This window comes from Impatiens glandulifera, chromosome 5, assembly GCF_907164915.1.
Source record: "Impatiens glandulifera chromosome 5, dImpGla2.1, whole genome shotgun sequence".
Classification (NCBI taxonomy): Eukaryota; Viridiplantae; Streptophyta; class Magnoliopsida; order Ericales; family Balsaminaceae; genus Impatiens; species Impatiens glandulifera.
This window is the reverse complement of record NC_061866.1, coordinates 42317780-42340755: the sequence shown is the minus strand read 5'-3', so window position 1 is coordinate 42340755 and position 22976 is coordinate 42317780. Positions and strand designations below refer to the sequence as shown.

The window sequence follows — 22976 nt, the reverse complement described above, 5'->3', positions numbered from 1 at the left end:
AAAAATTAAAATGTAACCCTTTTGTTTGATAATTTTTACCCTTACTTTATTTATTTCATTAATTTCTCTTTTCAAAAGTTGGTTCAACAACACATAATTGATTTACAAAAATAAAAGAAAAATTATAAAAAATATATAAATTTAGATTATGCAAACTCTAAACCAATTATTCCTTAACAAACCAACCAACATCAAACTTTCCTTTAGCAACAAAATTGGTTGTCTCCAAGCATTTGGAATGCACGACAATCAATGTTAGCATTAATAGATTTTAATAATATTTAATTAAGTTAATGGAAAAAGAGAAATAACAAATAAAATGTTACAGGTATCTCTAATATTTTCATTTTAAAGAAATACATGTAATTTTGGTTTTTGTGTTAGTTACATTAAGATTTTGATTAAAGCATGAAAAGGTAATTAATTTGTAAAGCATGAAAAGGTAATTAATTTGCAAAATATTAATATTCATATAATTATAATTGATATTTGATTAGATTTAAATAATTTAAAAAATATACTCTTATTCTTTTTTCTTCTTTATCTCTTTTCTTCTTTTCTTTTTTATCAATTTGCACAATGGCTCGATCCAAATATACTCAAAACAAACATAATTTTTGTATGATCAATACTAGTACTATCTCATTTTAGCGGTAAACTTAAATTATTAGTTAGTCTTATGACAATATCACTAATTGCCATTACAGAACATGTAACCTCAAATATTCAATAATTCTTTTTTTTTTGAAGTGAACATACATACATATATATATATATATATATATATATATATATATATATATATATATATATATATATATATATATATATATATATATATATATATATATATATATATATATATATATATATATATATATATATATATATATATATATATATATATATATATATATATATTTGAATTAATGTTATTAAAAATAAAAGATATACAATAATTTAAATTTATTTTATTATATTATATATATATAAATAAGAGTAATGATAGTGAACGGTAAAAAACTTGACAGGAATGTATAGGGAATGATGTGTCACATTCTAAATGGATTGAAAATTTAATAGGATAGAGAATTTTCAGATTATCAGTCCAATTAAAAAGTGACACCTCATTCCCTATACATTTATGTCAAGTTTTTTTCCGCTCTCTATCATTACTCTCTCTATATATATATAGGGGCGGAAAGGGGCTCGAATAGGCTGGAAGGCAGGAAAAACGTCTACGTAAGGACATCGTCTATTTAGAGGCTCTAACTAAACAAATGCGTGGAGCGAACGCTTTATTGTGCCCGCATCCAGGAAAAAGAAATGTCTGAGAAGAGGTTATCTTCGGAAACATCCAAACCATACAAATCTTCTATTCCATGAGTCAAGGCTCTATCCTAAGAGGCTAGAGGCCATTCCCACTTGGTTATTGCAGGACCCGATTCCTATGCTAGGTTGATCTCCTCTTTCATTATGACCTGGCTTGCATTGGTTTCCTTTATCGAGATTACTTCAACATTCAACCAAGGGCACAAAGGTTTCAAAAATCTCTTACGCTAATTCCAATTCAAATGAATGTGGTAAGCCAACTGATAAGGAAAAGAAGGTCGACCAATTGAAAATAGAAATAGAGGAAAGTAAGATGCGAACAACTTTCTTCTCTCTGAAAGCTTGTGAAAAGAAATTAAACCTTCAATAGAATAGCAGTGCCCCTATCCTTACTGATGAATCTGCTTATGCTCATTGTTGTCCATATGCGACCTATGTCATTGATGTCGGTCAAATCGCCCTCGTGGAGTTGATAACTAATCGAACAAAATTATGGATTTTTTCAACGGAATGTTTTTTTAACCAGTAACCCTATTTTAGAGTGAGACATCCTACGAATCGGTCTAGCTAGTAGCAGACTATGCGCACCTCTTTCGTCATTTTGTTTTTGTGTAGGATAAAGTGACTTTACCCTGTTTTTTAAAAATTGGGTTGGGGAGGCATCCAACACGAATAGCGGACTCAATCCGGGTCTAGTCTAATTGATCATTGATGTGTGCGATGTGAATTCCGATTTTTTTTACGATACAAATGCGACATTATCCATAATTTCTTAAATTTTTAATTTAATACACTAATTTTTTTTGTTTAATTTATAAAAAAAACTTATTTTTATCGATTCTTGTGTTATTTATAATAGTTAGATTCCTCCCTTTTATATATAATATATATAATATAATATATATATATATATATAATATAATCCTAGAGTTTCAATCAGTACCTTTTATATATATATATAAAATTAATAAAATAAAATAAATAATTTTTACATATTATCAATTTACAACAGTCAATGGGCTTCTATTGGAATTATCTAAACCGAATTGGGCCGCCACTATGCGCATAACACTGTGTGGAACACGTGCGAACAGAATCTTACACGCGCTTGTTGCAGAGAGTGACAATATTACATCTCTGGATTGACACGTGGCAGTATACATTATAAAAAAAATACAGTGGAGAAAACGTACCATAGAATACAGAAAGGAAGACGAATATGATGATGGAAGAAGAAGAAGTAGAGAGAGAAAAGAGGAGAGAGAAAAGAGAAAGAGAGTATTTTGGACAGTGGGTTTTGAATGAATAAGACGTTTTATGCAAAAGTGCGTCTAAGTTCTCTTCATGTACAACACCAGTAGGTCCCACTCTCTTTTAAACACCTCCTCCTTCTCTTTCTCTTTCTCTTCTTTTGTTTTCATGAAACAACGGCGGGGAAAACCTCCTATATCTCTCTCATCTTCCTCTTTTTCTCAATTTTCATTCCCAAATTTGAACAGGGTTGAAGAAAAAAACGAAAAAGGTGATCAATTTCTATCTGGGTAATTAGTTGGATCAACGATTTACACGTCCGGGTTTCCTGAAGAAAAACCGGAGAGTTTTCTTGGTTTCATCGTCAACCCAATTCAAATATGTATTGGGATTTGATACTTGTTAGTGGGAATTGTGTATATATCGACTAGACTTAAATTAGATGTAGAAGAAATGAATATTTGTTGAATCTTTGATTTGGAGATTTGGAGATTTGGAGATCTGGTGGAAGTAGTAAGTCATGATAAACTTCTTCTTTCTTCCAGGTATATATATATATGTATATATACATCACATTCATCATTCGTCTGCATTTCTGTTTCTCAATCTGTTTTTTAATTTTTAAATATGAAATCGATTTTAGGTAATCACTGGTTTATTGGGATTTGAAGAAGAACAAGAAGAAAGAAGAAAGGATTTGGATTGTAATGTCAAAGGCATTGGTATTTGGGTTGTTGATTTCTTCTCTTCTTTTGTCAATCTCTACTGCATCAGATAATGGATTCTCCAGATGCGATTGTAACGAAGATGGTTTCTGGAGCATTGAGATGATTATGGAATGTCAAAAAGTTAGCGATTTCTTAATCGCGGTTGCTTATTTCTCGATCCCGATCGAGCTTCTTTACTTTGTTAGCTGCTCCAATGTTCCTTTCAAATGGGTACTTTTTCAGTTCATTGCTTTCATAGTTCTCTGTGGTATGACACATTTACTCAACGGTTGGACTTACGGTCCTCACCCATTTCAGCTTATGTTAGCTTTAACCATCTTCAAATTTCTCACTGCTTTGGTCTCGTTTGCGACTGCAATAACCCTAATCACTCTCATCCCAATGCTTCTCAAAGTGAAGACTCGCGAATTCATGTTGAAGAAGAAGACATGGGATCTCGGTCGGGAAGTAGGAATTATTAGGAGGAAGAACGAGGCGGGTTTACACGTTAGAATGCTCACTCAGGAGATTCGTAAATCGCTGGATCGCCACACGATTCTGTACACTACGCTGGATGAACTCTCGAAAACGCTGGATCTTCGTTATTGTGCTGTTTGGATGCCGAATGAAGGTAAAACAGAGATGAATCTGACCCATGAGTTAAAAGGAAGGAATATATCTGATGTTTATAACCTGTCGATCCCAATTAACGATCCAGATGTTCAATTGATCAAGGGGAGTAAAGATGTTAAGTTGCTGGAACGTGATTCCCCTCTGGTGACAGGGTCTGTGACCGAAACAGGACCCATTGCAGCCATTCGAATGCCTATGCTTCGAGTTTGTAATTTCAAAGGAGGAACCCCGGAGCTCATTCAGGCTTGTTACTCAATTCTAGTTCTTGTTCTCCCTGGCGGGGAAGGGCGATCATGGAGGAGTCAAGAACTCGAGATAGTAACAGTCGTGGCTGATCAAGTCGCGGTGGCACTTTCCCACTCGGCTATACTCGAGGAATCTCAATTCATGAGGGACAAATTAGTAGAGCAAAACCGAGCCCTTCAACAGGCGAAGCAAAATGCGATGATGGCTAGCCAGGCTAGGAACTCGTTTCAGAAAGTAATGAGCGACGGCATGAGGAAACCTATGCATTCCATTCTCGGTTTACTTTCAATAATGCAAGAGGAGAGTCAAACCGTCCATCAAACTATCCTCGTCGACTCAATGCTGAAAACTAGCAATGTTCTCATGACATTGATTAACGATGTCATGGACATGTCGGCTAAGGAAAACGGTCGGTTCCCTCTCGAGGTTAGGTCTTTTAGGTTACATTCGACTATAAGAGAAGCCGCATGTGTCACCAAATGTCTATGCGTTTCCAAAGGGTTCGGTTTTATCGTTAATGTTGGAAAATCTTTGCCCAATTATGTAATGGGAGACGAGAGGAGGGTATTTCAGGTCATTTTGCATATGGTGGGTAACTTATTGGAAAGATGCAATGGACGAGGAGGGGGTGGAAATGTAATTTTACAGGTTTTCTCTGAAAGTGAAAGTCAAGGATCCAACGATCCCAAATGGAGTAAGTGGAGAGCTAACACATCCGACGGTTATGTTTGCGTTAGATTTGAAATTGGGATTAACCGCAATAGCGGGTCGCATCCCGGGTCTGGATCCGGGTCGTCAATGGTGAGATATTCGGGTCGGAAATACAGTAGTGAGTCTATTGAGGAAAGCTTAAGCTTCAATTTATGCAGAAAGCTTGCTCAGGTTAGAACATATTTATTTATTTTTAAATAATCTTAGTTTTATTAGGTTATTCAAATTTTGGTTTTAAATATTATATTATAAAATATGAGCTACATAATTATTTTTATCATTTGTTTGATTTTTTTGGGATTTATATGTATTTTTTGAAAGATTTAAATCCCATGGTGGGGCACACAAACATAAAAAAAAATCTTAGATTTACAAAATAATAAAATATTAATCTTTATTTTAACATACATATTTAATTATTATAAATCCACCAAATGTTTGAGGTTTATTATATAAAAGTCCGGGTAATTTTAGCATTTTTTAAATGAAATAAACCCTGTTTTTTTTATTTCCAACTTAGTGCTTAATACAATATTTTTTTATTATTACTATGTAGATGATGCAAGGAAACATATGGATGGTCCAAAACCCGGAAGGTTTCGAACAAAGCATGACACTAGTTCTCCGGTTTCAGATTCGACCATCAATTGTCTTAGGATTATCCGAAACCGGAGAATCATCAACCGACCATCCAAACTCGTCGAACTCACTTTTCCGAGGACTTCAAATTCTTCTAGTTCACAATGACATTATCAACACAGCGGTTACTAAAAAACTCCTCCAAAAACTCGGTTGCACGGTCACAACCGTTTCAACAGGTTACGAATGTCTATCAGCCCTTGGTTCTTCGGTTTCATCTTTTCAAATCGTGCTTTTGGACCTACAACTGTCCGATATAAATGGTTTGGATGTTGCAATCAGAATAAGGAAATTTAGAAGCCGAAACTGGCCGTTGATAATTGCGATGTCGGCTAGGGTCGACGAAGACGTGTGGTCGAGATGCTTGCAGATTGGTATTAACGGTGTTGTGCAGATGCCGATGGTTTTACAAGGAATCGCGGCTGAATTGAGAAGAACACTCTTAAAGGCGAACAAAGGGATGTGATTTTGAAAATATAAGAAAAGAAATGGTATAGAAGAACAAAATTGGCAAACAGTTTTACTAGTGTTTTATTATATAAAATATTGATTCTTATTTGCATAATTGTTGCCTAATTAACTTAGCTAATTAAGCTTATAGTAATATAGTTAGTTATATTTCACACAATTTTAATTGGACAAAATATATTTTATATAGTAAAAAAAATGAACACTTGATCTATCATAAATATTAAATATAACAATAACAAATAATTTGAGTATAAATAATTTATTTTTTTTAGACATGGTGACAAATTACTCAATTAAAAAGCTTGGCTTTTCGTGGTCAACATTGGGTTCTTTATTTTATTTTATTTTATTTTTTTATTTCAGATATGTGTTGGCATCATCTTAATTAATATATAATATATTATATACACTAAAATCATTTATACTAATTTTGTGGCAAACTATTTATTATTAATAATAATAATAATAATAACTCAACAATTGACCTGAATTATCAAATCCAACTTTCATTTTTTTTCAATTTGAAAATTAAATTTATTCCTACACAATTTATTTATTTATTTTTCTTATAAAAAATTAATATTATTTCAAATAAATGTAATTAGGTTATTTTGTATAAAATATAATAAAATAATAAACAAATTAAATGGGTTGTAATTAAAAATTGACTAGTGTATATTATATTAACCGTGTTTATTTCACACTAAATTGATTTTCACCTCACTTAAATTATAGTTTTCAATTCGATAGTTTAAGTGGTAACCACTCGTATACTCATGAACGACGATTATGTTACCGACTCAACAAAAATTGAGTGAAAAAATTATAATGTTTTCTACCTCTATTTTAAATGTTTCTTAGTAATTTATATATACCTAATTCATGCATGATTTTCCATTCATTCTCCACTTATATAATCCTTATTAAAAAAATATACTACTCTCTAATATTAAATAATAAGTATAATTAGATTATTCAATTTGGTCACACATCACTTTCTTGAGTGAATTTTATTATGTCATATATTATATATAACATCATTGCAATTTAAGGTAATCAATATAAATTATTTTAGAACTGAAGTCTCTTTCTTGTATAACTTATAAGGAAATTATTTAAAAATGGTAAATTAGGAATTCATTAGTTTCTTAATCTCATTTGTTCATGCTAGATCATAATATAATTTTCAGATATATTTAAATTAAGAAGCAGATTTAATTAATTAATTAATTAATTAAAAGAATAAAAGTGATAGTGCCAAGATGGATCCAGCCATTGAATATTTATTTAGGCATTTGAACGTCATGGGATTACATGACGAGAATCTAGGAACCCTTCAATGCTAAGTTAATATTTTATTTTTATTTAATAGTATAAGTAACAATATAATAATATATAAATATGTATATTGTGATAAATTTATTTTTGTTTAAATAGTCAAGGGGGGCATGGAAGGATCCATCCAATATTGAGTTGAGTGGATTGAATTTTTTTTTTTTTTAATTGTTGCTTAAAAAATATAGAAATTATTATGATAAAACAAGTAAATAAATGCAAGTTTTATAATTTTTTAATAATTAAAAAAATAAATAATGAATTATATTAGATTTTTGTAAAAAATTATGGATAATATCATATTTTTATCATAAATTTTTTTTTTGAGTGGGCTCAGTATAGGTCTGGAAAAAAATAAGTTTTTATTTTATTTTTATTTTTATTTGAGATATGAGTCTCTAAAGCGTATTTGGAAACACATGAAATTGAAGTGAGTTGACGCAGAGTCGATCCGAGTTATGGACTGCCCTGCCCCGATTGAAAAATTTTGAAATTACGTTTTTGTTTTCCTAGATTTAATTTAATTAATAAAAAAATTATTTTTAATTATATTCAAACTCAGAACAAAATAAAATTTTTAAAAGGATTTATTGAACTTGCAAACAAATATTAATTTATTAATACGTACATGATTAAATTATATTTGAGAACATTATTTCATCCATTTTAAATATTTTTTTCCTAAATTCAGATCGAAATCCAACCCAAATTCAGTCCCTCGAATCTAAACTTTTCTAAATTGGGTTAATAATAAAAAAATAAAAAAATGTATTTTTCTGATGGCCCACTTGGATTAGGATTTTTGATCCTGTTTATATTCCATGGAAAAGGGAGCCATTGTCCTACTCCAGCTATAAGAGAAGAGAGAGAATGTGAAGGGGGGCTGTATTTAGATTTTTAGAATAAAGTATACTAATAATTAACATTAAACTGTCTCTCAACTAGCCCTCAAAATATATTTTATATAATAACCTCCTTCCTTCAATTGTCACATCTTTTTATATTATTATAAAACCACCTATATATATATATATATATTGGATCTTTCTTCTTTAGGCTGGTTTGGGGTAGATTTATTTGTATTAAATTCATTTCTTTTTCTTAATATTTTCACTCACTATATTCCACTAAAATAATCAACTGTTAAGAGTCGGTTTAAGAGGCCAAAATATCACGGGGTCGATTTCATCTGAAAGCGCTTTGAGTTTAAGCGAGGGTCATGATCGTGGGATTGTCATGCTAACTCTCCTTTATTAAAAAAATAAATATGTTTACTCACTTATTGTAGTCACTAATCCCTTAATCAAATAAGAAAAATAAGTTTGAGTTATCAAATTAATATTAGTTAGGTATAAGATTAAATAAATTTAATTTGGGAATTGGTAATATGGGTTTTAAAGTAAATGTCTTTTTGTGAGAAAAATAATTACTTACACACCAAAAATTAATAAATTTTAGGTTTGCTTAGATAAGAGAAAGTAAAAAAAGGTGATGATGAGTTCTATAAACATAATTAAATGACATTGATCTATCCATCTTTACAACATCAAATAAACAATAATAATCAAATTGTAATAATTAATCTCTCTTATTATTATTATTATTAATAGGTGATCAAGTTCAATGAATCCTCAAGAACTTGTCTTTTAGCTACTATTTTAAAATATCTCCACTATATGATTTTAAGGGAAAGCTGCCATTAGTTGAGCTTTCTTTCTTCACTAAATCACTAAAGTTTGTTTGCTTATTTCAACTTTTTGTTGTCTACCTAAATCTAATTAAATAAATCAAATAAACAGTCATCCTATTTTGAATTCTTATTAAACTATCTTAATAATAATGGGTTAAAAGAGGAAGTATATTTTGAGATTGTTACATTGAATATTTTGACATTATATCAAGAAGAGGCAGTTAACAAATGAAACATGAAAAAAATATGAAAACCAATAATGTAAAGAAAGTTATATAATAAAGAACTTCATATGCCTGTTGTTATATTCTTCTTTCTGAATAGATTTAGCAAAGTATATTAATAATCACTTTAAACATTTAAATGAAAAATGTTCTAAGATTGTTGAAAACTAAGAACACTATATATACCTCCCAGTTTCTTCAAGACTCGAGATGGTTCAATAGAAAACCGCAAAAACAGGCCAAAAATCCTCCTGTTAATCGAAAATCCTCTCGCCGGTCGCAAACACTAAAAACACAACCGAACTAAGAATACAGAAAATCCCCGGGATGAAAAACACTGAATCCCAGCTCCTAGGATTGGACAAATCCAAATTAGCATTCTTAGCCGCTTCGAGCAGCCGACCAGTAAAATCAACCCCAACTATCCCAGCCAAAGTCCCAGCCGTATTAGAAACTCCCATCACAATTCCTGCATATCTAGGAGCCACATCCATATGATTAACCGCGAATCCAGCTCTCCCAAGTGCCAAGAATCCTAGAGCAACTGAAGAACAAAATATCGCCCCACCGGCGGTCCTAAACATAGGAATAGCCATCAAAGCGAAAGATGCCACCACAAAACCAACTGTGTTCAAAATCTTCCTCGTTTTCGTCACTGAAAGTATCTTCCTCGTGATCAAATGGTCGGCTATAACCCCACCGATGTTCGAGAAAAAAAACATATTCAAATAAGGTATCATTTTTGACGAACCCATATCCTGAAGACTAAGCTGCAAACCGAGCTCGAAATACGTCGGCAGCCAGTTCATAAGCACGTACAACGCGTAATGAAACGTAAAGTTATTCACAACTATCGCCCAAACCGGAAGACTAACAACTATCTTCTTCCATGGTATCGAAGAACTCTTATTAACCGACGATTTAACCTTCACAGGTAACAAAGATTCCCCATACCCCGCCGCGATTGCTTTCGGGTGGTCAGATCGAGGGGGATCGCTCGCATATTTAAACCATAGAATTGACCAAACAGCACCTAAAGCAGCTTCGGCTATAAAAACCGACTGTGGGCCCCGAAATTTAACAACACTCGGAATCAAAAGCATTCCTAGTGCCGCGCCCAAGTACATCCCCGAGGTCGTGAGCGAAACAGATCTCGACCGTTCATGCGGCGGGACCCATTGGGCTAGGACATTATGGATAGATGGAAAGATAAAGCCTTGAGAAATTCCGACAAGTAATCGGGCTATAACCAAGATGGTTATTCTATTCGGGTCTAGAGGGACTAGGGCACAAGTGCTTGACCATAAGACAAACGAGAGGAGGAGAACTCGCCTGCCTCCGATTTTCTGGGCTGCCCAGCCTCCGGGTATTTGTGATAAGACATAACCGTAGTAGAATGTGGAGAGGATTGCTCCTTTGCTTGACTGGTTTACTCCGGCTGCATCTGCAGCAACTGTGTATGCGATCGAGAAACCAACACGTTCTATGTAGCATACAGAAGTCGATATGAACATTAGAACAACAATTAGATAACGAGATGGGATATGGACTCTCTTCATAATTCTGTTATGAATCAAATATTTGGCTACTGTGTGATAATGGGAAAAATGCTGGTTAAATCTTGTATGCTCTCACAACCGTTGTAGTATTATTGCTTGAACCTGCCAGAGATGAAATTCTGTTTCCTGCAAAAAACTAGATAAGGAAAATTCAAGAATTTTGCTGCGAAAAGGGTTCATTTGAAATAAACTTTGTATCTTAAGTAAGTCTGTGCTTGAGAAATGCAATCAACATATAGAACACCTCAAATGCAAGTAAGACTATGGGTTGAGCTAGCCTATGTAACGATTTAATGGTTAAGGAATGAGAATTGAATCCCACATCAGAATTATGAGGTTCCAGTGTGTGGTTTAATAGCGGTTCTCCAACTTTAACAGCTAGCTTTTTTAAGGTATGGCTCTCATAGGGGTTGTTACAGCCTCTTTCATGGAATAAATTATTATTTCAAAAGAAAAATCTATAGGGCTGTTTTGTCAGCAACATTGATCATGAATTTGAAATCTACATTTGTTATGTTTGTCAATATTACGATGATCTAAAACTTGGTATACAAAATGAAATAACAAAAAATTACACTATAATCTCAATCATGATCCCAACAAATCTTATACCAAATCTTCAGGGAGATTTTCTATTGTGATCTTGGCAAAATATTAGTTTAAAAATAGGCTCTATGTTTATCTTTCATATCAACATATATGCCTGGCTTTAAATCTCCCTAAATAACCAATTACAGTAAGTACACAGTGGTAAGGAGGATGGTGATCCTCAACTAGTATCTCGAGTTCAAGTGTAATCAACAGAGCACAAAAACATGGTGAGTGTCTGTCCTACTTAGCATGAATCCAAATTGAGTGATCATATAACAGTACAATAATATGACCTTAACAATGCAAGTAATGCTCATATAACAGCATTTGACATGAGAGTATAGATGTTTGAATTAAGGGTATTTACAAGGTTGTAATGACATATTATGTAATGATTCCTTGTATGGAGGATACGAAGCAAGTTCATTTGGAAACACCATTTCAGTCAAATTTGGAAACACTGTGAAAACTTAGTGTGAGAGATTCATAAACTTATTGACGATTTCTCTACCGGATTGGGATCCAGATTCAAAAACTAAAGTGTTTCCAAATAAGGCAAGGCCATAACATCTCATAGTGTCTTACTAGATGGAGTATATGAACAAATAAAGCTAAGGTAAAAAGGATATACTACATTTATCTCTATATAACTGCACATCAATATGGTCTTTACCAAAAGAGTCAGCATTACCATTAACAATGCGACCACATTACATGTAACCACATATGACAGTATAGATATTTGAAACTAGCGGCACTGCAGCTTGGGATGATTTATTAGGTGATGCCTTATACAGACGACATGAAAGCTTTAACATACCCATTTGGAAATACTTATGATTTATGTTTTGCATTTGGATCTACATGAGAAACAATTCAATAAATTTATCAATCTGTCTCAAACTAAGATTAATTCCAAACATAACCTCATCCAGATACGATCATAGATCCAGAATGTGTGTATCCAGGTATTTTCAGACACTCAACCATCAAATTTGTATAATCATGTCTAAGTTATCATGATGCAGCATCAAAAATAAAAGTTCAATAACCAAGATAGAGTGCATTACAACTATTGCTTACCTTTTGTACAACTAGTTTTGGCATGCTCTTCTTCTACTACCTGAAAAGATGAAGCAAATCCGAATTTTAAGATAACACAAGACAATCAAATCTAGCATAAGGGTTTGATAATGAAAATGATAAGGAAGAAAGAAGAGGTTACCTCAAAATCAGGGAAGGTCTCTACAAACAATTCCAATTCGAGAACATTTATCTGAAACAAGAAACAAAAGGGTTAGGTATGCATTAAAGTCAAATCGAATTGATGAAGACCCAGTTTATGTTGAAAAGGGGCAATGAGAAAGAGGGTTTACTACGAGCGAAGAATGTAGTGAAAAAGAGAAGGAATTGGGGGTGATTTAACGAGGAAAATAGAAGGAATTTCCTGAAAGATTGTTCTTTAATTTGAGGGTTTCTTGTGTTGGATGAGAACAAAGAGATCACTTTAATAATTACCTTTAAGGACCTGACGAAGGCTTCTTGCATTGAAATTGAGGTTGGCAATGGAGAATTATAGAGAGAGAGAGAGATAGAGAGAGTACTGAAGAATCAATCACCGATGTCAATTTTCTGCATTTGACTTCACGCTGGTGGCAACTGGCAATGTTTTTCATAAGGTATCACAATGGGTCGGGTTCTTCTCGACCCGAGAATCTACCAAAAACTGCATCTGGCAATTTTTTCATAGGTATCAAAATGGGTTGGGTTCTTCTTGACCCGGAGGATCTACCAAAAACTGCAACTGACAATTTTTTTATAGGTATCAAAATGGGTTGGGTTCTTCTCGACCTAGGTATCAAAATGGGTCGGGTTCTTCTCGACCCGGAGGATCTACCAAAAACTGCAACTGGCAATTTTTCATAGGTATCAAAATGGGTCGGGTTCTTCTCGACCCGGAGGATCTACCAAACACTGCAACTGGAAATTTTTTCATAGGTATCAAAATGGGTCCGGAGGATCTACCAAAAATTGCAACTGGCAATTTTTTCATAGGTATCAAAATGGGTCGGGTTCTTCTCGACCCGAAGGATCTACCAAACACTGCAACTGGCAATTTTTTCATAGGTATCAAAATGGGTCGGGTTCTTCTCGACCCGGAGGATCTACCAAAAACTGCAACTGGCAATTTTTTCATAGGTATCAAAATGGGTCGGGTTCTTCTCGACCCGGAGGATCTACCAAAAACTGCAACTGGCAATTTCTTCATAGGTATCAAAATGGGTCGGGTTCTTCTCGACCCGGATGATCTACCAAAAATTGCAACGGGCAATTTTTTCATTTCCTAGGTATCAAAATGGGCCGGGTTCTTCTCGACCCGGAGGATCTACCAAAAACTGCAACTGGCTGCAACTCTGGCAATTTTTTCATAGGTATAACATGGGTAGGGTTCTTCTCGAACCGAAAGATCTACCAAAAATTACCCGACCCAATAACTATACCATTATTTTTCTTATTATTACTTACCACCCGACCGACCCGACTACTCATAATTGAACTCTTGGAAAAATAAAATGTTGGATCAGGATTTCTAGTTTATATATATATATATATATATATATATATATATATATATATATATATTTACAAAATCATGACAACATTATAACACCAATAGATAATAGATATTTCTGGATTTTCACATTAATTAAAATAAACTAGTTCATATTAGTCAATTTCATACTTAATTTTATCCCCAAATAAGATTTTATGAGTATCAAAATACATTTAAAGCCTCTAAAAATGTAAGTGGAACAATTTCTATAACCTCTTGAAGTGAAAATGAATCACAGAAATGAGAATCCTAATATAACATCCCATTTTAGTGCTAATTAAGATATAAATGGAGTCAGTTGGTTTTTTCTTCTTATAGTTTGATTTGTTTTGTTTTTTTCTTTCTAATTTGTTGTTTCAATTATAATTGATAATGGATAAGAATGGATTGATTGTTTTTGATAAATTTTATATCAAGAATATTATATCAAGAAACTATAAAACACAATTACTAATTCCTTATTTTTCAAGTAACATTCAATATACATTCAACTATATTAGTAATTTCTAATCGGAAAAATACTTAATTATCCAAATTGAGGGAAAATAAACAAAATTATGTAGTTAAAAAGTTAGGTGAAAAATAAATATAAAATAAATATTTCTTTAAAATTTCTCAAATATTTTTTACATCAGACATTTTTTACTCAACAATTCCATTTTAGAAAAATTAAAAGGCATATATCTCTAAAAAAATAATACTTAATTTAAAAAAGTAATTGTAATAATATTTCATTTATAAACGTGACACACTTATTAAAAAAACAAAAAAAAAATTAAAAAAAAATTCTTTTACTTAAACAAAATCTTAAATAGATTTAATAAAATAAAATAAGTTGGATCATGTAGTAGCAATTTGAGCCGTTACATATATAAAAAAATAAATATTTTTTCGTTTAAATATAAAATATAGTACAGTGTATTATCATTTAATATTTAAGATTAAAACAAAAGCACCAGTGGTCTAGTGGTAGAATAGTACCCTGCCACGGTACAGACCCGGGTTCAATTCCCGGCTGGTGCAATTAATTTTTTAAATGGTGACCACTTCATATTTTTTATGACGTTATTTCCCATGTGAAAAGTCCGCAATCAGATTGCCGGTTGTGTATTGTTGGTTGCTTTTTGCAACCGGGGGTGCGTCTCGCGATTGTGGACTTTTCACATAGCATCCGGATGCGTCTCGCGATAGAGACAATTTCGTAAAAAAAAGTATGAATTGGTCACCAGCACATTTAAAATTATGTGCCGGTCACTAACTCATTTACCCCTATTAGAAGGATCATTTCGTCAAATTTCCCACTAGAAATACATAATAATAACAATAATATTAACAATCAATATTAATGAAGTGAAACTATAATGTACATCTCATATACATATCATATAATCAAGAATCTATACATAGATTGATTGATGATCCATTTGCCATTCAATAAAATCTTCAAAATCAAAGCTGCAACTACTATCACAATCCAATACCATATTATCCTCTCGTTTTTGTTCATGCTCATCTCGAAATATATAGTTCAACCCCACAATCATTTCACAAATCGCATCTTCAACCTTAATCCTATCACCATAATACAATGTCTGCATCAACATAACGTTGTTGGTTCTCGATAACATTTGTTGTTGCTCAAAATTACGCTCATTTTCCCACCTAATCATGTTATGTGCAAGAGGCCCAATCCATCTCACCTTTTCCTCCACCTTCCTTCTCCAATCATTGATCATCGAATCAGAATCAGAATCAGAATCAGAATCAGAATCAGAATCAGAATCAGACTTCATGTTCTTCAATTTGGTTTTAAGGGACCTTCTTAAGCTTTTCGGTAACATTTGGTATAGATCATCTCGAGCTTCCTCTTCTCGAACTAGATTTGGGTAGCAGAGGAATTTCTCGATTATGATTATCACTTTCGAGTAATGTAAAGCTAGCCCAGACCCTCCAATTGTCGAGTTTTGAATTACCCACCCTTGTTTTTGGATATTGATTTGGGCGTAGATGGTACAAATTGTTCTAGCTAATAACTCGATGATTTTATCATATGTTTGATTCCAAAGAGAAGTTTGTTTTAGATGACTTACATCTTGTTTCTTCCATTGAAGCTTTTGATCGAACACCTTCCGTGTCTCTTCATGATTATTGAATTTCTTCGTTGCTTTCTCTAATTCATTCAACATCTGCATTTCTCTGTACAAATTCGCAGTTGAATTAACATATCTCTCCATCTTCCTCATCATACCTTCCATATCCTTAACGAGAAATCCAACTCTCTTCACATCAATATCTCCTTTCACTATATCTCCATAAACATGCTCAAACCGTTGAAGAACAGGGACAGTACATTTCTTACCTAATCTAGAAACTACACCAGCGATTTGAGTTAGATCATCGAGTTTCTCTATAAACGCGAGATCAAGAAGATGAGATTCGTTAGAGGAAACTAGGTTTCTTAGTCCATCGGATTCGGAGATTTCGTTCTTCAGCTTGGAGATCTCGCGAACAGTTAGAGATTTGTATAGGTGAACGGTTTTTGAAATGAGATTTGCAATTTCGAATGAGAGAATTCCTATAACTTGTTTGTGTTCATGATTTGATTTCGATGTTTTTGTATTGGATTGAATTGGAAGAGCGTGTTTGAGATTTGAACTTACCTGGCTACCCATTCTTAAAAGCCAAGGCTCCGCCACCATTTCTGATGCAGATTCGATCGGAATTGAGAGCAATGAAGAGATTTGAGAATGCTAAAGCTGATGAACTTATCAAGCTGCAATCATAATCATTTGAATTTGAATGAAGAAGATGAAGAAGCTTGATCATATATATGAAAGAAAGAATGAAGAAGATGAAGAAAGAGAGAATCTTTCTCTTTCTACTTTTCTGGTAAATTCAAAAAGATAGTAAGAAAATGGTTATAAATGGGGCCATTTGGGTTTGACGGAAATTTATCAGTATTTCCATTTTTCAAATAAATTTGTTTTAAAAGTCAATAATTTTAATATTATTATATATTAATTTAAATAACTAAAATTTTAAGAATAATCATTATAATAATTTATAATATTAAATTTATAACTTAGGTTATATATATATAATTAATAATTGATATTTTACTTTTATTTAAAAAAATAAACAACTCTCGTCAAATTATTTTCAGTTTTGTAATATTTTATTAAATGAATAATATTAACCTATTTTAATATTTTGAAGCAATTGCATCAAACCTAATAATATAATAAACTATTACTCTAGATTGAATCTTAATCATCAATCTTTATTCCCCTTTAAATAAATCATAGAATTTAAGTCTTCAATTAGCCACAAAAAGGTCAACAATAAACATTTTCTTCAACCACTCCACTCCTAGCTAATTACAAATATATATATATATATATATAAAATACCAATTATATTATTATAGTTATGAAATGATTATTAGTTTATATTTATTATATTATTTTGCAAATCTATGTCCAAGGTCAAAAATATATTAATTTAGGGATACTTAAATCATTTTTTCATGAATTTTTCTTCAATGCTCTTATTACTGTCTAAATATGAACATAGTTCCTAAAATAGTATTACACTTTATAACTTGTTACAATATTAAACCATTCAATAATTCTTAAAATTCTCAAAAAATAAACAGGCTCTTTCAGTTGGGTTTAAAAAAAATCAACCATAATCAAAATATCATTTTATCAATCCTCTCATTAATTACCTCACTTAATTTATGAATCGAAATAATAAAATACATTCTACTTTTTAAGTAATTATTTTATCAGTATATATTATTACATTTTCCTTTTTAAAACAAAAAACACTAATTTAAAAAAAATAATTAAATGTTTCCTTTAATACCCTATACCAACCAGATCTAAGGGTTTAAAATGAAATTTTCTCAAAAAATATATACTTCTATAGTGATGGTTGCCATATGGCCACGTTTTATGAAAGAAAGTGGCAACAAATAATATAATAATAAAATAAAAATTGATAAGCTCATAATATTTTGAGTGGGTCAGGACACGATACGACACGTATAAGATTAAGAGACGAGGTAACACAACACGATTGTGAGTCTAACACGACTTGTCTTAGTCGAATACGATCATCTAGGCACGATGCCCAGCTCTACACCTCCCATGTCGGCTCTGGCTACAAATTCATCCGCCTTCACTTCTACCTAATTTCATACTCTAGTTAATTTCAAGTCGTCCACAACCTTCATTGCAACTATTGTTATAATTTTGGTTTCTCTTTTGAATGTCATCGTTTACCAAATTCTTGAATGGAGAGAAAGAAGTTGGAGTAAAAATATTTCACTAGATTTTCATTTGTCTGTAACCAACAACTTTGATAAAGAATTAGAGATTGGACAGAGGGTTTTGGTAAGGTCTACAAAGAAGTTATTAATGATAAGACAAAAATAGTTGCAATTAAAAGGTTAAGTCCTGAATCTAGGTAGGGAGAGAAATAATTTAATTCAGAAATTTAGATTCTTTCCAAGATTTGACACAAACACTTTGTCTCTCTTATAGGATATCATAACGAGGGTCGTGAAATGATACTTGTTTACGAGTACATGGAACTCTCGCAAATCGTCTTCACAAGAATAAGCGTGATGGTAGTAGCAAGGGAGACGCGACTCCTCTCTCATGGGAGCAAAGGCTCAATGTATGCTTGGGTGCTTCTAGAGTTGAGCATCATGCATAAACGGTTGTATTCGACTTGGGCCCAAGTCGTGTTAGACTTTTAATCATGTCGCGTCATCTCTCAAACTTATACGTGCCGTGTCGTGTCGTCTCTCAATCTTATACGTATTTGTCGTGTCATGACCTATTCAAAATATTTGTGTCGTATTAATTCGTGTCCACGAGTTTATTGTGCCGTGCTAACTCGAGTTTAATGATAAACTCAACTAAATATTCAATAAAAGTAAGTCCACGAATCAACGTGGCATGACACGTGGGTAGGAGAGAGAATTTTTTCAAATGTCCTGAAACGGTAATTTCGGGTCCCAAAACGGTAATTTTAGGTCCCGAAACTTTCATTTCGGGAATTTTTTTTCTTCCCGAAATGAGTGGTTTCGGGAAAAATTCTTCCCGAAATGAGTGGTTTTAGGACCAAAAAATGAGCGCTTTTAGGACGTGGAGACACCTGGCAGGCCACGTCGGATTCATGGACCTGCTTTCGTTGAATCTTTCGTTGAGTTTATCAATCCTCTTTTAATATATAATTTCATAAATAATATGCAACTTCCAACCCTCCCTCCGATTTTGCTTGGAAACTTCCAGCTCTCCCTCCGAGTTCTCCTGAAAACTTTAATGAAAGTTAGAAGATTGTAAAACACAGCACCCAAGATCTATTTTGTGCGCAGGAAGAAGGGTGTCTTTCTTTCGATTCTGTATCTAAATTGATGAACCATCCACATTAAAAAATTCCCCGAGATAATCATGGGTTTGCATCCACTAGTACCTTTCTCGAATACTTTCAACTCCATCTTCTTCCCTATTCTTATTCTCCTCCGATCGATAACTACTGACAACTCACTTGTCCATTACGATTCACAGCATGATATCACCGTCAACTACGGTTTTTCTGACAACTTCACAACTTTAAACGATAAACAATGGGTTGGAGAAACAAATTCTGTTGCCATACCTTTTCATAGATCCGGAAGTAAATTAGTCAGCACTTTCTCTGTTGATTGGTCGTCGTCGTATTCTCTTGATCCCGCTCCTTATATGACAGCTCGAGCTTTTAGATCATCCTTCAACCACACATAGAGTTGGACAATGGGTTGGATCAATATGAATCAACACGATTCAACATGATATTAATACGAAACGACACAATACAATATTATCTCATTCGGGTTATGGGTTGGACACAGCACAAGCACGAGACGACACGATCACGACACGATTATGAGTTTATACGATTGTAACACGGCTATGAGTCGATACGGACTGAACACGAGCACGAGCACAAACACAAGTATACACACGAAACAACATAAACATAATTAGTCACATTACCTAAGCTACTCAACGTAACATTAACAATTTCTCTAAATCTATTTAGATTCTCATTCAATTAATAAATTATTTATTTTATAATTATAATATATAATTAAAACTACACGTATTCAATTAAAATATTAACTTAAATAATATTAATTAATTTTTTTTTTAAAAATTGTGTAAGAAAGGAATAAATGTTGATAATTTCCTTTTATCTTTTAATATAAAAGATTATTATTATATTATTGATGTATTTTAAAATGTAATACATTTACATTATTATAATAATTTATAATATTAAATTTTTAACAGGTTATATATATATATATTACACTTATATTAAGTAATTTTTTTTACTTTTATTTTAAGAAAACGATTCTTGTCAAATTATTTTCAGATTTGTAATATTTTATTAAATGAATAATATTAACCTATTTTAATATTTTGAAGCAATTGCATTAAACCTAATAATATAATAAACTATTACTCTAAACTGAATCTTAATTAATCATCGATCTTTGTTCCTCTTTAAATAAATCCTAGAATTTTAAGTCTTCAATTAGTCACAAAAAGGTCAACAATAAACATTTTCATCAACCACTCCACACCTAATTACAATATATATATATATATATATATAAAGAAAATATCAATTATATTCACTCACTTTTAAATTATTAGTAATTCATTTTAAAATTCTAAAAAAAAAATAACTAGCCTCTTTTGGCTGGTTTAAAAAAAAAAATCAACCGTAATCAAAAACAACATATGTATTCGGTATCTCCCACTAATTATATTACTTAATTTATTAATCAAAATAATAAAATATTTTCAATTTTTTAAATAATTATTTTATCAATATATATTAATACCTTATATTTTTTTAACAAAAAAAACCAATTTTTTTAAAAACAATTCCATGTTTACTTTAATGCCCTTTACCAACCATATCTAAGGATTTAAAAATGAAATAATTATATACTTTTCTCAAAAAAAAAAATTGTTTATATATATATACTTGTATAGTGTCTTTACCAGCCATATCTAAGGCTTTAAAAATGAAATAATTATATACTTTTTTTTAGAAAAAATAAATAAATTGTTTATATATTTACTTGTATAGTGATTGGTTGCCAATATGGCCACCAATTTGAGAGTTTTATGAATAAAGAGGTAAAAATTAATAAAAAAATTATTTAATTTGTCCCTCAATTAATAATTAATGATCAATTTATTATGAGCTCCAAAACTTTTTTTTTTTAATTTATTTAAAAAAAAAAAATAATAATTTAAATATATATATATATATATATATTTTTTTGAGAACGTTGGGTTCCGCTATTTCTATGGAGTGCGACTAATCCCCACGGGTTAAGTACATAGCCCGCAAACATACTTAACCAATTAACCAGGCGCAGAACCCAAGACCTCATGAAGGTCGGGGGATATCCACCTCTTGTTACCACTAGGCTTGAAGAGGGAATAAATATATATATTACCCTTTAAGAAGCTTGGAAATTGCTCTCACTGGGAAAACGAAATAGAACCAATCAATGTCATAAGTTGTTGAGTCAATACTAGAAAGCTTTTCTAGTTGAAGGTAGATTAGGGGCATGACTTTATGGATATTTTATTATTATTATTATTATTATTATGGATATTAATCATATATATTAATATATATTAATTGTCACATTTCCGTGATTGATGCAATAACCTTAATTATGCCAATGCCAAGTACTTGAGTACACCGAGATAAAATAATCAAATTCATGCAGGTCACTAATCACTAATTACATGCATAATAATTCAAAACTCCCACTCCAATTAATTAATTAAAGTGTTTTAATGATAATCAAATTTGATGCAAGAATGATAATTAGTTGAAGTCAAGATAAGTACAGAGTTATTTTGACCTAATAGTACTTAATTAAGACAAACAAGGTTATATTTTGATCAATCTTTATCTTATATTTTGGACAAACATTGGTTAAAAACTAATTAATTTATTTGACTCCCACATAAGTTTGTCCCATTAAGCATTGTTTTTTTTAATGTATATATATATATATATATATATAAGATTTTCATCCATATGATCTTACCATCCTTAAGTGATATTGGTTTTTATGGTATATATATCCACTTTGTTTTTTAATAATGAGATATTGGTGATAATATTGTTTTTCGAATATATTTTTTCTCTCTTAAAAATCTTCACGTTATTTTGGGTAGTTTTTTCTTATGGTCATCTTTGTAACACTTATCATTATCATATATATTTATTGAAAATAATTTTCATTCCTTTTTTTGTGTGTGCAGTGTTTTGAATATCTGCATCTATATATATATATATATGTATGAGTGAGCCAACTTCTAAAAATTATAAATTAATAACTCAAATCTTGAGAACCTTGACAACTTCATCTCAAAAGCTAAGACATGCAAATAATCTTATCAATTACCTCTGAATATTCAATGGTTGATAATATCTAAAGTGGTCATTTCGCCAAAACTTAACGAAGAGATTAAGAAATTTAAAGGCTTGATGATATTTTAATAAATATAATTAAATTGTTTTCCATAAACTATAAGAAGTTTAGGCCTTCAAAATGAATGAAGAAATAAGTTGTATAATAAACCCTAGAAATCCACATGCAAATGATCAACGAATCATGGTGCACGCGACACACTTTGGCATTGATTTACATGTCATCGTCAAGAATCACACGAATTGATTCTAATATATACACAAAAGGACAATTAGGACCGATCTAAATCCAATTGCAAGTGATGAGAAGAAAATACCAAGTAGATCTAACTTAGCTTTTCTTTTGATCATCCAACCAATTCATATTATTCATTAATTTCCTTGTCATTCTCTTGTTTGTTTGTGTTTGGAACCATATTTTAGTGGAGTAGAATACCTAAAACAAAGTTG

General features: G+C 31.6%; 3 protein-coding genes and 1 non-coding gene across 5 annotated transcripts; 2 read left to right on the top strand and 2 right to left on the bottom strand.

The window, feature by feature from the left end:
* The first annotated feature begins 2586 nt into the window (after window positions 1–2586).
* LOC124939910 (protein EIN4-like) lies at window positions 2587–6082 on the top strand. Its single transcript, XM_047480372.1, has 3 exons — window positions 2587–3128; window positions 3227–5051; window positions 5437–6082. The coding sequence occupies exons 2-3, from the start codon at window positions 3291–3293 to the stop codon at window positions 5983–5985; spliced, it is 2310 nt and encodes a 769-aa protein (XP_047336328.1). The 5' UTR covers window positions 2587–3128; window positions 3227–3290; the 3' UTR covers window positions 5986–6082.
* A 3180-nt stretch (window positions 6083–9262) lies between these two features.
* LOC124939767 (probable anion transporter 5) lies at window positions 9263–13028 on the bottom strand. 2 transcript variants are annotated; one of them, XM_047480208.1, is made up of 4 exons: window positions 12908–13028; window positions 12615–12665; window positions 12473–12512; window positions 9263–10934 (listed from the first exon to the last, which is right to left on the bottom strand). In XM_047480208.1, the coding sequence occupies exon 4, from the start codon at window positions 10796–10798 to the stop codon at window positions 9494–9496; it is 1305 nt and encodes a 434-aa protein (XP_047336164.1). In that variant the 5' UTR covers window positions 10799–10934; window positions 12473–12512; window positions 12615–12665; window positions 12908–13028; the 3' UTR covers window positions 9263–9493. The 2 variants fall into 2 exon arrangements, with proteins under 2 accessions (XP_047336164.1, XP_047336165.1); XM_047480209.1 differs by having other exon boundaries at window positions 9263–10924.
* Window positions 13029–14955: 1927 nt separating this feature from the next.
* Window positions 14956–15026, top strand: TRNAG-GCC. The gene has a single exon. It is a non-coding gene; the product is annotated as a tRNA-Gly (tRNA).
* A 308-nt stretch (window positions 15027–15334) lies between these two features.
* LOC124940221 (protein PSK SIMULATOR 1-like) lies at window positions 15335–16875 on the bottom strand. Its single transcript, XM_047480711.1, has one exon. The coding sequence runs from the start codon at window positions 16700–16702 to the stop codon at window positions 15401–15403; it is 1302 nt and encodes a 433-aa protein (XP_047336667.1). The 5' UTR covers window positions 16703–16875; the 3' UTR covers window positions 15335–15400.
* Between the last annotated feature and the right edge of the window lie 6101 nt (window positions 16876–22976).

Excerpts from the sequence above, each read along its gene's own strand:
- LOC124939910 (XM_047480372.1), top strand. The coding sequence starts at position 3,291 with ATGTCAAAGGCATTGGTATTTGGGTTGTTGATTTCTTCTCTTCTTTTG. Across the intron at positions 5,052-5,436 it reads TATGCAGAAAGCTTGCTCAG|ATGATGCAAGGAAACATATG; the intron begins GTTAGAACATAT and ends ATTACTATGTAG.
- LOC124939767 (XM_047480208.1), bottom strand. The coding sequence starts at position 10,798 with ATGAAGAGAGTCCATATCCCATCTCGTTATCTAATTGTTGTTCTAATG.
- LOC124940221 (XM_047480711.1), bottom strand. The coding sequence starts at position 16,702 with ATGGTGGCGGAGCCTTGGCTTTTAAGAATGGGTAGCCAGGTAAGTTCA.